At 36.3% G+C, this 15,488-nt stretch overlaps 1 protein-coding gene across 1 annotated transcript in view; it reads right to left on the bottom strand.

The window, feature by feature from the left end:
• The window catches only part of RP1 (RP1 axonemal microtubule associated), a 652,673-nt gene that overhangs the window by 611,350 nt on the left and 25,835 nt on the right, over positions 1–15,488 (bottom strand). The window contains exon 2 of the mRNA XM_044065894.1: positions 2,210–2,378. Coding sequence (XP_043921829.1) covers positions 2,210–2,378 — 169 coding nt within the window. The remainder of the gene's footprint in view (positions 1–2,209; positions 2,379–15,488) is intronic.

The raw sequence follows: 15,488 nt of genomic DNA, 5'->3' as shown, positions 1-15,488 counted from the left end.
GTGTTCAGTGGGCTCCCATCGATGTGGTAATTAGTGCGAACTGAGTTTTTCCCAAAGGGGATGACGACACTTTTTTTTGCATTAAGCTTAAGGCAGTGGTTTTGATACCAGTCATTGGTCTCAGTGAGGCCTTTCTGTAGGATGTGTACATAACTTGGGGAGTTAATAATGTCTCCCAGCCAGCTTGCAGTCATCTGTGAACTTGGTCAGCCAGAGTCCCTCTGTGTTGGCCTGGACTTTTGAGAAGTAGATGCCAAATAGGAGAGGACCCAGGACCAATCTCTGTGGGACTCCACTCATGACTGGTCAGCAGTCTGACTTGAAGTCTGCTGCTTTCACACTGTGGGTTCTATCTGTGAGACAATTTACAACACACCTAGTGATATAGGGGTTGATGCCTAGTTTGGTGAATTTATCAATAATTCCTGAGTGGAGAATGGTATGAAAGGCCTTGGCCAGATCAAAGTAGGCTGTATGAACTGCCTTGCCTTCATCCACAGCTCTAGTGACTGACTCAAAGGACTCAACCAGGTTGAGTAGGAATGATCTACCTTTCACAAAACCAAATTGCATGGGATCTAGAGTTTGGAGATTTCCTATATCCTTGTTTATTAGGTCCATGATGATGCACTCCATAGCCTTACATATTTGACTCATCAGGCTAATGGGGCAATAATTACCAGTTTCTGTAGTCGCTCCCCCTTTATGGAGAGGGATGAGTGTAGCAGTCCGCCATTTGGTAGGGACAAAGCCTGAGGTGAGGCTGTGACTGAACAGGGCACACAGATGTGGTACCAGTTCACTTCGTAGTTAAGGTAGAACACATCCAGGGATATTGCCTGGTCCCATCAAGGCTGTATTCTTGGCCTTGGACAATGCAGCTTTAACCTGTGCTGCAGTAATGCTGGGTGCCTGGTATTCGTCTGGTATTGTGATTGGTGCTATAGGGGAGGAGAGAGAGGTAAAGTTGGCACTGAATCTGTTGGTCAGTATGTTGGCAATATCTGTTGGCTCAGTATAAGAGGTACCATTATGCAGTAACTCAGAGCAAACCTGGATATTGCCATGGAGATTCTTGATATAACTATATAGGACTTTGTGGTTGTTTTTAGTGTCTGCCACAATTCTGCCATCATAGCTGGCTTTAGAGGTTTTGATGAGGGATCTCAACTTTTTTGTTGAGGCTAATAAGGGTGTGTTTCCAGTCTTGAGACTTCACCATTTTCTGCAGTCAGCTTTTAAAATACCTTTCCTTTAAATGGACAAATATGCTTAATATATACATGGAAAATAATGAGAAATTCATTATGTGTAAAACAGATGATTCTGTGTAAGACAGCCATGCAGTGTAAGCCCCCCCTGCACAAACATATACACACACACACACGCACACACACACACACACACACACACACACACACACACACACACACACACACACACACACGCGTGCGCGCGTCTACTCTGCAGTCATCTGTAGTTGTATTTTTGGGTTGTTTACAGATATTTATGGCCCATGCGCCATAACTGTGGGGGGACATCTAATTTATAGATATTTAAATTTGACAAGTCTGTTAAGTCCCACTGTAGGAATATATATTGTGTCACTGTAATGAAATTGTAAGTAGTGATGGTTGTACTATAGTGTCTGTATGCATGGGTAGCCTGGCTCAGTATGCAGCAGATTTCCAGTTTGTGTTATTGCACTTTGAGGTCGTTTAGTTCACTTACATGCTAATGCTGCAGCTGAGCCACATTATGGTGAGCAACACTTGAACTCTGCAACAGGATGTGTTGCAATGCGCGTTTACACTTGCACTCACATGATTCCTCAATGCAACAGAGATATGTCCATTTCTGATTAGCCCTTTTTGAATTCCTCACAAAGTTCACAGGACTTCACTTTGATAATTTCTCCAAAACTGGATAACTGTAGTTACCTGGATGCTTAGCAGTACTCACTCTGTTGTCACTAGAGAACTGAGTTTATAGAGTTCTAGTATGTGTTTCTTAACATGTACAAGTCCTAAACAATTGTGCACTATGTTTGTGTGTGAGGACTAGTCAGTCATGCAGGTCACACTGAAGATTTTCAAATCGCTCTACAGACCAACTTTTCCTACCAATCCCTCATATGCGTGTTTGTCTGCAAATGTGTGCCTGATTTGTGTTGTACTAAAAGTAAAAAAAAAAGTCTGGGTGGACTCACGATTTTTGCTTTCTTTTCTGCTTGGTTTTGGATAAACACGATTAGAGATCCCTGGAAGTTTGGCTGGCAAGGTAGGTCCAAGAAAATCATAATTTGCATTTTTGAAGGGCTCTCTGCTAGCTGCCACTACAACTCCAGAGCAAAGGATGAGCGCTTGCATGCCATCAACCTTAAAAATGAGTATAAAAAAATTTAGACACATTTCTATCAACAACTGTATTAAAAGTACACTCCTTTAAATGCAATATCTCAGTTTAAGAGAGAACAAAACTGAATGATAAAACAAATGAGTCATTCATAAAACAATGCATCTGAGATTGTAGAAAAAATGAAGAATTGTTGTGCTGGTTCACAAAAGAAAACACAAAGCCACTGAACCTGTGTGCATGTTTGTGAGTGTGTGTGTGTGTGTGTGTGTGTGTGTGTATGTGTGTGTGCATGTGCTTACTTATATATGTGCAGCTCTCTCTCTTTCTAAGCATATATATATTTATATCTATATGTATGGAATCCAAAGTATTCATTTGGGGGATAGTTCCCTTGGAAATAACTCTTTAAGCTGTGTTTCTAATGTATAGCTAAACAATTCACTTATGTTGCACTGATGCGGTAAAAAAATGGCAGATGCAAGGCATGGTGGGGTGAAAGAAATCATTATACCTATGTGGCTGATAGCTGCTTCCAGTTTGCTCTTATGCTAGGCAGTGGATGGACCTCACTGCCAGGGGATGAATGAATCAAAGCCCATACAAAGAGAAGTGATGATCATCAAAAAGAAAGGCAAAAAATGTATATATCTATATCTATATCTATATCTATATCTGTATCTATGTCTATGGCTATATCTATATCTGTATCTATCTATTTATATATGTGTGTGCGTGTGTGTGTGTGTGTGTGTGTGTGTGTGTGTGTGTGTGTGTGTGTGTGTGTGTGTGTGTGTGTGTGTGTGTGTGTGTGTGTGAGATATATATATATATATATATATATATATATATATATATATATATATATATGTATAAATCCCCCCCCAAGAATGGGGAGATGGCAAGTGTGAATAGGTGGTAAGAGTGTAAAGTATTTCTTGATGTAGATTATACAGGAGAGGTACATGGGCATTGCCATGAGTTAGTGAGAAATACTTTGAGAGAGGACTTCAGTACATGGAGGTCTGGTATAGCTCTGACTGAATTTAGGATAGAGTTCCATAATTTGGCTATGTAGTATGAGTGTGGACTTTGTCCCATAGTTTTCTGGTTTATAGATTTCAAGCAGTTTTTATCTTGAGAGTACAGAGGGCGATTTGGGAGATAGTGGTGACCTACTGAGGAAACAAAAGGGAAGACAGAGGGGTTATATAGTATTTTATGACTTAGAAGTTGTGTTTGGACTTCTTGATGTGGGAGTTCTAACCAGTTGAGAGTATGTAATGCAGATATGTGATGAGCTCTATGAGGCTGGATAGCTGCAAATCTAGCTACCTTATTATAACATTGATTTAAGAGAGATCTGGATGTTAATCAAAACAGGTAAGCTATGGGGAAGAGAAGGTAAAAGATGTACATTAGCTAGGGAGATTCTACTAGAAGGAATAAATGATTTTTTTTTGCTCTTAATAGCAGATCAAACTTTAAGTTGTCATCTATGTGATTCCAAGCAATTTGGTATGGCCAACTACTTCACCAGCTGTAATGTTTAGAGAGGTAATTTGAAGTTACTTTTAGCATTAGCATGGGACTTTGGAGAAACAGTAGTAGTTTAGTCTTTTTGCAATTAAGTAAAAGTTGTTTTTATGTAGCCACAGTTCAACTGAGCTGAAGGCATCTTGTACCATGGATTGTAGTTGTAATCTGCTGTCAGATGAGCTGATGAGAGCTGAGCCATCTGTGTACTGAATAAGGCAAGCTTGCAGAGAGGAATTATACAGGTTATTGATGAAAATGGTAAATAGCAGTGGGCTGAGAATATAGCCTAAAGGAACATCTGTTTTAACTATGAGAAAAGAAAAGAGAGAGAGAAGAGAGCCATTTGACAGCTTGTTACTTTTCAGATAGGTATTTAGAGAACCATAGAAGAGCTGGTTTGCAAAGGCCTAGAGGATGTCTGAGTCAAAGGTTTCCCATGTGACATGCTGTCAAAGACTTTTGAGAAATCTAGAAAAACAGAAGAAATACACTTTCCTTGGTCTCTAGCCTCTTTAATGGTGTCAGTAAAGTTGAGGAAAGCTGTAGTGGTGCTATGGCCTAATTAGAAACCATGTTGTGCTGGTGTTAGGAGATCATTTTGAAAGAAGTACTGAAGGAGTTGATTATGAATACACCTTTACAGGATCTTAGAAAGGGGAACAAGATAGCAACTGGCCTAAAGTTACACATTTCAAGAATTGCCTCCTTTATAAAGGGAGAATAATACAGATTTTTTTTTCCAGAGGGCAAGGACATGGGAATCTTGAATAAATCTGTTGATGAGAATTGAGACTGGGTATGCAGTGAGTCTTCAGAGAGCACAAGGTACTCAGCAGGGAGATAATCAGCAGAAGGAGAACAGGGTTTCAGTTTCTTTAGTAGCTGTCTGACATATGATGTGGAGACAGGTGGAAGAATAAAGCCAGGGATGTCAGGGCTACTAGAGTTTTAAGGTTGATTATATGGTTGGAGAGAGCTAGCGATAAGAGAGGTTATAATGGTGATGAAAAAAATGTTACATTTGGTAGCCATTTCCCTGGGAAATAGGTCAGGATAGGGGTTTGGTAAGGAAGGAGAGCCAAGTTGAAAATTTTTCTTAATTCAGCTCCAGAATTTCCTTTTTTTTTTTTTTTTTTCTTTTTGTGATTATCCTGTGGGTCTGTATAATATATATTTTTTTGTCTAGGTAAATTTGCTTCTTGATGAGTATGTACAACCTAATTAAGGTTTGAGAGGGTTTTAACTTTATGACATTGTTTCCATACTTTGTAATGTTTTTGCATGGGAATTCTAGTTCAAAGAATCTGCCAGGGATGCTTGATTTTTTTAACTGTTTTATTTTGGGTAGGGACAAGGGTATTTAAAGCATTCAGCAATATATTGTTGAATTTGCTGACATCTTTATCTAGTAGGGTTTTGAGTAGAGACCAGTTAAAGGATTTTAGTAAATTATTGAGTATATGAGGAGATTTTATATAGTTCTGCACTGATGTTTTCTTTTTTGTTGTTGCTGTTTTGCCGATGGGTGATTTCTCTATTGGCAAATATAGGGTGATGTGACAAGGAATCAGGTAGTATAGATGGCAGAATAGCACAAAAACGAAGTTTAATTCATGAAGTAAAATCCTCAAGATAAAATCCAATAAAACACATGAAAACATGCTGTAATTACGCTGTTATAGAACCACAAGTGAGCGCTTTCATCTCCAAAGGGAGATTTCTTCAGACTAATGGTTACAACACACTGCTTCATTTAAATACTCTTAGCAATTAATAAGCTGCTTCAATTAAGCAATCCAATTAAAAGTTATCAGTTTAAAATGTGTTTGAACTACAATATTCTTAAACTATTCTGTATACCTGAAAACTAACCTAATGTTTAAAACCTTTCCTTTTTAAATACATAATGAATTCCTCTCTATTATTTTAACCCTGGCGGAAAACACGCATTTAATCTCACTTGCCAGCAGTATTCAAGCCACCCCAATTCTTCTTCAATATTTATCTTTGTAACACTGGGATGGATAAAATCTATAACTAAACATTTGAAATTAGTCTTACATTTACTTTCTAAATAATGTTTTGCCAAAGCATTTTTGACATCTCCTTTGCCTATGGCATATTGACGTTCATAAATTCTTCTATACAATTCCCTTCCTGTTCTACCAACATAAAATGAGTTGCAATCTACACATATTATTAAATAGACAACATTTTTAGACTTACAAGTAAATCTGCCTGGAACATATATCTTAGTTTTGCCCACAAAAATGCCATGCCTATCTGTATATAAATAACTACAATAGTTACAATTAAAACATTTATACATTCATTTTCTTTCTTCTACTATTCTAATTTTATTTCATTTTCCTTGAAAAAAATCTTTAAAATTGTTTGCTCTTTTTTGCACAAACTTAGGTTTGTTGCCTAACTTCTGTAATAAATTAATATTGGTTTTAAAAATTCCCCAATTTTTTCTTACTATATTTTTGATGACATAAGAATCAGTACTATTTTGTACTGCCAAAGCAGTGGTAAAATCTGCTGAAGATGTTCTATTCAACTTCTTTTTCTCATTTTTATTTCTATTTACAATTTTTTCTGTCATAACTTCCTTAATCATTTCTTGGGGATAACCTCTACTTAACATCCTTTCACAGAAGTTGTCAGCTTCTAAATGAAAAATTTCATTATCATCTGTTAAATTACTTATTCTCTTTATTTGTCCTTTGACAATATTCTGTTTAGACTTTTTGGATGTAAACTTGAATAATGTAAATACATATTATTTTGAAATTCTTTTTTATATATTTTTGACACTAATTTTCCATCTTTTTTTATATATAGTGAGATCTAAAAAATTAATATTTTCAGGATTGATATTATATTAAAACTTAATATAAGAACAGACATTGTCAATATATTTCAAAAACAAATTTAATTCTTTGACCGTCCCACTCCAAATAATCAGAATATTGTCAATAAATCTTAACATTTTGGTGATATTTTTCACAAACCTACTTTCTCATATATTTGCTGTTTCCCAGCCTTGCATGAATAAATTAGCATAGCTAGGTGCTAAGGCCGCACCCATAGCTACCCCATTGACTTGGACAAACAATTCATCATAGAATTCTAAATAATTATAACTTAATACTAAATCTATCATCCATTAGCAGACTAATAGTATTTATAGAAAATTCTCTTGATTTCAACAGTTCCATTCTAACCATCTCCATACCTTCCTTATTAGGAATCATAGTATAGAGAGAAATTATATCTAATGTTACAAGTATATCAGATTCTGAGACCTTAATATTGTTAAGTTTTGCCATACAGTCATAACTGTCCTTTATATAAGTGACTCCCTTCGGAACTACTTTCTGTAAATGTTTATCTACAAAAATAGACATCCCTTCTAATTTACTATTTTTGCTAGCAACTATTGGTCTTAAAGGGGGAGAATCTATGTTTTTATGGGATTTTGGTATTCCAAAGATCCTACTGATCAACGGGTTATTATTAGTTATGTTCCTTTTCATTTTTTTATCGATTCTACCTGCATAGAACCATTCTACTATACATGATTCTATAAGTGAAAAACCTTTCTTAATTTCAGACATATTTACTGACTTATAAAAATTAGAGTCTGATAACATTTCTTTCATCAGTCCTTCATAATCTTTCCTATCCATTAAAACCATTGCTCCCCCTTTATCAGCTTTTAAGACAAGTATATTCTCATCTTTAAGTAGGACATCTAAACATTTTTTCTCTTTTTTTGTTAGATTATAGTATTTGTATTTTGTATCTTCTTCTAACATTTCCAACATCTGTAGTTCACATATATTAAGAAACATTTCCAATTCTTTACATAAAGGTGGATTATAACAACTAGGTTTGTAGAAGTCACAATTATTAGGTTTCTGACTTCCTAACAATACTTTGAGATTTAATTTTCTCACATAGTCTCCTAATTCATTAATCATGATGAGTTTGTTGGCCCTTTGTGCTGGGGCAAAATTCCATCCCTTAGTACACAGCAATCATCATAAGAAATCTTTTTACTGCACAAATTGATAATTTTAAAGTTAACACTTTTTAAGTCTTCCATTGCTTCCACTGGTAATTCCAATTCTTCTTTGGATATTTGTTGCCCCCCCAGTTTTTTTGTGGCTGTTGTTTACTATGATAGTTTTTATCACTATAACCGTCTGCTGTGACTTGGGCCCAAGTTCTTTTTTGATTGTCAATTCTCTGATATACTTCGATAATCTGTTTGTTGTCTTCCTTGATCGATCCTTTAGACACTGTTTCTTGGTTACTCATTTTAGTTCTACTCATGTCTTTAATTTTAGGCCTTACTGCTGGTTCACTTGAATTTTGTTTACTTTCCCCCAAGGGAATATGGTGGATTTCAGCCACAGTTACTATATTATTTTTATTGCCAAGCCTTTCAGACCTTCTTACTGTACTTATTTCTTCATCTACATTAACCAAATTTATCTCTTGCTGTTTAGAGACATTATTGTTGACACTTGCTTCCAATCGAAGTCCATAAGCTGTGGCTATTCCATTCACATATTCATTTTTGTCCCTTTGAAATTTTTTTGTTTTTCTTTGACATAGTTCATCATTTAACTTGAGTAATTTCTCCTGTATGAGCACAATTTTGCTATTAAAATTGTCACTGGACGTGTTATTTTTGAGAATATCATAATTAGTCTTTACATTCCCGGTTAGTTCTTCCAGTTTAGTTAAATTTACTTCATGTAGCAGTTCCATATATGGTAGACCAGCCCTTTGGTTTATACTCAACCACTTGTCAGTAAATGCTTTGGGTAAATCTTTACCCGCCGGTAAATTTTTAACTCTTAGTCCTCTTGGGACTTGCTGAGCTTTCAAGCTGTTTTCAAAAAATAAGTTGTCCCATTGGAGACGTTTGACTAATAACAAATCCTTTTCTAGTATATTAAACTTTTCTGAATTTATGAACATCAATATGCCATAGGCAAAGGAGATGTCAAAAATGCTTTGGCAAAACATTATTTAGAAAGTAAATGTAAGACTAATTTCAAATGTTTAGTTATAGATTTTATCCATCCCAATGTTACAAAGATAAATATTGAAGAAGAATTGGGGTGGCTTGAATACTGCTGGCAAGTGAAATTAAATGCGTGTTTTCCGCCAGGGTTAAATAATAGAGAGGAATTCATTATGTATTTAAAAAGGAAAGGTTTTAAACATTAGGTTAGTTTTCAGGTATACAGAATAGTTTAAGAATATTGTAGTTCAAACACATTTTAAACTGATAACTTTTAATTGGATTGCTTAATTGAAGCAGCTTATTAATTGCTAAGAGTATTTAAATGAAGCAGTGTGTTGTAACCATTAGTCTGAAGAAATCTCCCTTTGGAGATGAAAGCGCTCACTTGTGGTTCTATAACAGCGTAATTACAGCATGTTTTCGTGTGTTTTATTGGATTTTATCTTGTGGATTTTACTTTGTGAATTAAACTTCGTTTTTGTGCTATTCTGCCATCGTTTCTTTTTGAATTTGTGCTTTGTTTTGAAGCGTGCTGCTTTGCTCATCGCTATGAATCAGGTAGTATCCTGAGAGTTAGCATACTTGCTGGGGTCTGAGACAAATATTCAGTTGTGAAAATGCACAAAGATAACATGGCAGATGCAGTACTTCTGGGAGATTGTAGCTGAATGAAAAAAAAAAACATGCTAAAGGAGAAGGGAGGAAGGTAAGCGGTCAATATGAGAGTAGAATTGATTTGCTGGAAATAGGTTCATAGGTTCATAGGTTGGTACTAGGCTATCTGCCCTAGGGCCTATACAAACCTAGCCATAACAATTCCCAGGCAATTTTTTTCCCACAGTATTTACTTCCTTAGACCCCTGTCTAGCAGGGTGACTGATGTGATACCCGGGGTGAATTTCCTATCTCCCATCCAATCATCAAGGTTCCTTTTGAAGAGGGCCAAATTCATGACAAGGGAAATTCATGGCAAGGTGATCCTTTAGTAAGCAGATGAAGAAAGGTAAGATTTTAATAGAGAAAGGTCTGTTAGTGGAATGTAGAATGTACTGTGGTGTGGAAGAGTGAAACTGTGAATTAGAAGACATGTTGGGAAGAGAATAATTAAGTAGGTGATGTGTATAATAAAGGTTTGTGGGTATTATGTTTTTGGTCAGTATTATGAAAGGAAGGGTAATATTGAAGAAGGACTTTCTAAGGAGGAATAAGTGAATATTGTACAAAGAAAAAGGAGAATAAAAGTATACAGTAGACTGTAATGTTAGAAAAATAGAGAACAGTAAAATAAATGAAGAGCAGTAGAGAAGAATAGGTTCAGAGGTAAGGTAACATAAGACTGTAAAGGTTTTGGGTGAGTGCTATTTGATAATGAGGTAGTAACAGGGAATGGTAAAGATAGTAAGAAGAGGAGGGGATAGGAATGAGGAAGGAGACAGGATATGTGTGGTATAAATTTAGATAAAGAAGGGTGGGTGGGAGCTGGGGCAGAGTAGAGGAGCATAATGAGCCTGAGCAAAGTGATGATGACTAGAATGGATCAGAATCCCTCATGGGTTGAGGTATTGGTCCATGAAAAACAATCAGTGACAATGGATATAAGGAAAAGTTTAAACACCAGTATGGATGCCTTTTCTTATATAATGTGAGTAACTCAGCAGGACAATGGAGCAGAGAAAGTTTTAAAAAGTTTCTCATGGGTAAGAAACCCATGCATTAAAACCAAGACATGCTACTAATAGGCTAGAAAGCCATGCATACCAAGATATAATGGCTTTAACAAGCCTAAATACATTAACACATGAAGTATCCTTTTCCTTTAGTAGCACTTGCTGCAAGCCAAGTGTACAGATGGTTCTAGCAGCTTAAATAGTGCAGACAATATATAGCCTGTCACTGTTGAGTGCCACTAGGCTTGTAAGTTTGCCCCTTCCACTCAGTATTAAAAGGCTACAAGCTCAGTGATATACATTCACAAAATGTTCATATACTCACACTTACTGAAATATGCATGTATGTAGCTACAGGAATACTTTTCCTTTTTATATTACTAGGTTTCTTTGTACATAATAGGGGGAACATGACACAAACACGCTGATGTAACAGGAGCAAAGACAAGGGTGCTACCTTTCAGATAATGCTTTTTATACAATCATAATAGTGATCTTGGATAAATCTGGCTTTCTGTCTCTTTAACTCTGTTTAGTCATGCACACATGCACATATAAACATTAACATAGACACACACAAACACATACACACACACACACACACACACACACACACACACACACACACACACACACACACACACACACACACGCACACGCACACACGCACACACACACACACACACACACACACACACACACACACACACACACACACACACACACACACACACACACGCACTCTCACTCAGTCATACACACTGCCATTATATGATACAATAGTAAGGGTGCAATCAAGAAGATTGTCATGCTTATAGTCCTTCTGAAAAGTGATGCAGAAACCTATATACCCTCATGCTTTACTAGCCTTGTACGCATGACCTGACTGGTGTATGGCTAATAATAAAGAAAGAATTGAGGGAGGGGAAGGTCACAGGTATTGTATTTCTTGCAATGTAGCTGAAATGTCAACAGTACTATAGATTTCTATGAGACCACAATACTCATTGCCATCAGTGCACATAGATCTTTGTCAAAAATACTGACTTACTCCTGCAGCATTGTTGCCCAACAGGTTATGTCCACTATATCAGTATTTTGGTCTAAATAGTAATGTGTCAGGGTGGCCATGGTGGTGCAGCAGTTAGCATTGTCACCTCACAGCAAGAGGTTCTCTGGTTTGATTCTCGGCTGGGGTGCCTTCTGTGTGGAGTTTGCATGTCCTCCCTGTGGTTGCGTGGGTTTCCTCCGGGTGCTCCGGTTTCCTTCCACATCCCAAAGACATGCAGTAGGTGGATTGGACATGCTAAAATTGGCCCTAGGTGTAAGTGTGCATGTGTGTGCCTTCTGTGGAAGGTTAGGCGCCAGGCTGGCAACTCGACACTGTAAAACTCCACTGCCAATCATGAGCAGACAGATAATCCCCTGTGGCGAACCCTAACTGGGAAAAAGCCAGAAGAAGAAGAAAAGGTCTAAATAGTAATGTGGCTATATATTCATACACATTTGCAGCTTACCTGAGAGAAGGCCTTCTATAAGTTCTATTCCCATGACATGGAATGCTATGCTCTACTCCTGAATTCTAGAACCTCCCTCTCTACCTACCCTACTACACATGCACAAACATACGCTCAGCATACAAATATTAATAACTACAAATTCTTTGCTATAAATCTGCATCTTTTTAATTGTACCTCTGCACTGAATTCACTAAATCCACCAAATTCAGTTTTGTTTCCCTTTAAGAACTGCTGTGGTTGCCATGAGTTCAAACCTTATTACATCAGACTACATGCCAGCTTTATGTGCTGCCATCTCAAATTGTAAAATTAAGTAGCTGGGTTATCTTTGACAACAGGTTTAAAATATGTCATTTTCCAATAAGTCTTTAAATGTTGCTGCTGTCAAAAAATTACAAAACTCTGTTTTCTGGAGTTTAGATAAAGTCCTATTAAACTCATAACTGCTTTGAAGAATGGATTTTTATTGAAAAACTAGGATTCAGAAAACAGATTTACAGGTGATTGTTAAGCCAAATTAAATTAGAAAACAGAACAGAGAGCCGTAAATTCTCTAAAAATGTTAAAAGACTGGATAAAATGGTACAGTTGGAATGGTATGATTTTTTTCAATGAAAATGCTCCATTCCTGGCTTCTGTTTCTTACCTAAACTTCATAAACCATTCACAGTCCTCCAAGATGCCAAAGAGGTATAATATATATTTAGAGAAAAGAGTCATCATTATTAAATTTCTTATGCCATACATTGATGCATCATATGTCTGTATTCAAGAAATAATGGACTTATTCCATGAGCTAAATATGTTTATTTGTGAGGAACCTGTTTGGGGCGAGGGGAGTTCACAACTGACAAAATCTGTTTTCACCAATATAAAAAAATACTAAGACAAGAAAAACATAAAGTCCCCAGGAAAAGCCACGGACCACCAAATTCCTTTGTATAACACAGCTTTAATTTAACAGTAAAAACACAGATAGTGCCAAATCCTGGTTAAGCGCTTTCACGTATCACCATACGCTTCATCAGAACAAATATAAAATCTTGATGGCACAGTTAAATACTTAAAAACCCGCCAAAATCATACACTAATTGATTAATTATACAACATTATTTAAAGGGAAAACTATACAATTCAAACAATTAAGTTCTGAATGTGTGCAAATGAAATAAATAGATGCTCTTCCAGCATGTAAATACTAAAAAACCAAACTGTAGTAATTCTAAAAATATGTACATTTAATACCAGTTGTCATATAAATATATTGTTTTTAAATAAATAAATTAATAAATAAATGAATGAATAAGCACTGTGAAGGTGAAAAATATTGTAAGTACACACTCAAACAACTATACATGAAATTAAGCTAAAATCCAATGTTAAAAACTTTTCAATATTTGACAAGTGGTTTGGTCGAAATCATTTCATTCAAACCAGGAAAACATGCTGCATTCAATTTGAGTTGCCATTTTATCTCTCTTTCCCCCACAATTTTCTTGATATCACCACCTCTGGGGTTCAAATTGACCTTTTCGAGAATAGCAAAATGAAAGTTGTGACTTGTGTCATTAGCAAGTATGTGACGAGAGAGGGCATTATTTTCATCCTTCTTCCTAATACAATACTGGTGGTCGTATATTCTATTCTTGAACTGTCTGTCGGTCTTCCCGACATAAAAACAAGCACATGTGTCACACATAGCTAGATATATCACATGACTTGACAGACAGTTCCCATTCACAAACCACACAGTATTCCTGTTGACATTTCTTAACGTACACTTGGCACCCTCAAAAATGAAAGGACATTGTGTACAACATCCACATTTTTGGGTGCCCTTATTAGAACCCAACTTTCTAAAATTTTGTCTGTTGGATTTGAACTCAATAATCTTTTTCATATTACATCCAGTTTTATGAACAAAAGTAGGCTTGTCATTAATATATTCCTTAATGCCCTCATCACTAGAAATGATGTTCCAATTTCTTCTAATTATGTCTTTCACCTTGTCGACATGCTGTCCATATCTTAAAACACATGATTTTGAGTGTTGTAAATTTGACTCATTGTTGGGAGTGTTTTTCAAAAAATGCAAATTGTTACCTTTACCCAATAGTGGCAAATATTTTTTACCCCATTCTTGTATTACGTATCCAGTCACGTCACTAATTAGATGGGCAGGATAACCTCTTTTCAAAAATAAACCACCTATGTATTCAATTTCTTGCCTCATCTTTGTCTCAATAGAAGTCATTCTAGCAGCTCGGATGCACTGCCCTTTTAGTATATTACGTTTTAGACTGTAGGGGTGTGTGCTTCCGAAATCTAGGTAACCATTGCTGAATGTTTCTTTTCTATAAATCTGTGACTGAAAAGTAACACCATCATTGAATATGTAGACATCCAAATAATTAATACCTCTTGCATTACTTTGATATACGAATTTCAAATAGGTGGTAGTGTTATTGATATATTCTATAAAACTTTGTAACTGTGTATCATCCCCCTTCCACAAAATGAATAAATCATCCAGGTATCGTACGTAGCATCCAATCCATTGCATCCAGTCCGAACTAAGAACAAATTCTTCTTCCCAGTCCAATAAGACCAGATTAGCATAAATGGGGGCACAGGAAGCCCCCATTGCTTCCCCTGAGGTCTGTCGATAATATTCGCCTTCGTAGTAGATGAAATTGTTGTCAAGTACTATTTCGATGAATTCAGTCAAAAGTTGAATTTTGTCCCAACAGTAGCCACTGTGTTTTGATAAACAGTTGGTAAATCTCTCAATTCCCTCGTTTCTTGGTATACACGAAAAAAGGTCTTTAATGTCCACAGTGACAAAAACCATGTTGGTGCTCCACAGCTCTTGATTGAAAATACCCAAAAATTCCCAAGAGTCTTTCATAATGTGGTTGATATTGGCTGGGATGTGTTTGAGCCAATTGTCCACCACTCTACCAAAGGGAAAGGTCTTACTGTGACTCCCCGAAATAATAGGTCTAAAAGGGGGGTTTTCTGTGTCTTTATGCACTTTGGGTATTCCAAAAATAGTAGCTAACTGCGGAAAATCAACTTTTAAAAATTTGTAAGTATCTTCATCTATTCTCCCGTCCAGCAAAAACTCTTCGAGATATAAATCAGTTCTATGGTGGGCGATGTTCACTTGATTAAGAGATGATTCTTCATATTGTTCCAAATTGTTAAGAATGTCAAAAATTTTTTCCGTGTAAGTATTTTGATCGTACAAAACAATCCCTCCACCCTTGTCAGCAGACATTATCCTAATATTGTTATCACACAAACTGTCAATAGTCTTTTCTACCTCACTGTTGTTGGTTCCTGAAATTCTATCTCCTT

Source organism: Protopterus annectens, chromosome 3.part0 (genome assembly GCF_019279795.1).
Source record: "Protopterus annectens isolate FY-2018-M chromosome 3.part0, PAN1.0, whole genome shotgun sequence".
NCBI lineage: Eukaryota > Metazoa > Chordata > Ceratodontiformes > Protopteridae > Protopterus > Protopterus annectens.
This window is presented reverse-complemented; position numbering and strand designations above follow the sequence as displayed.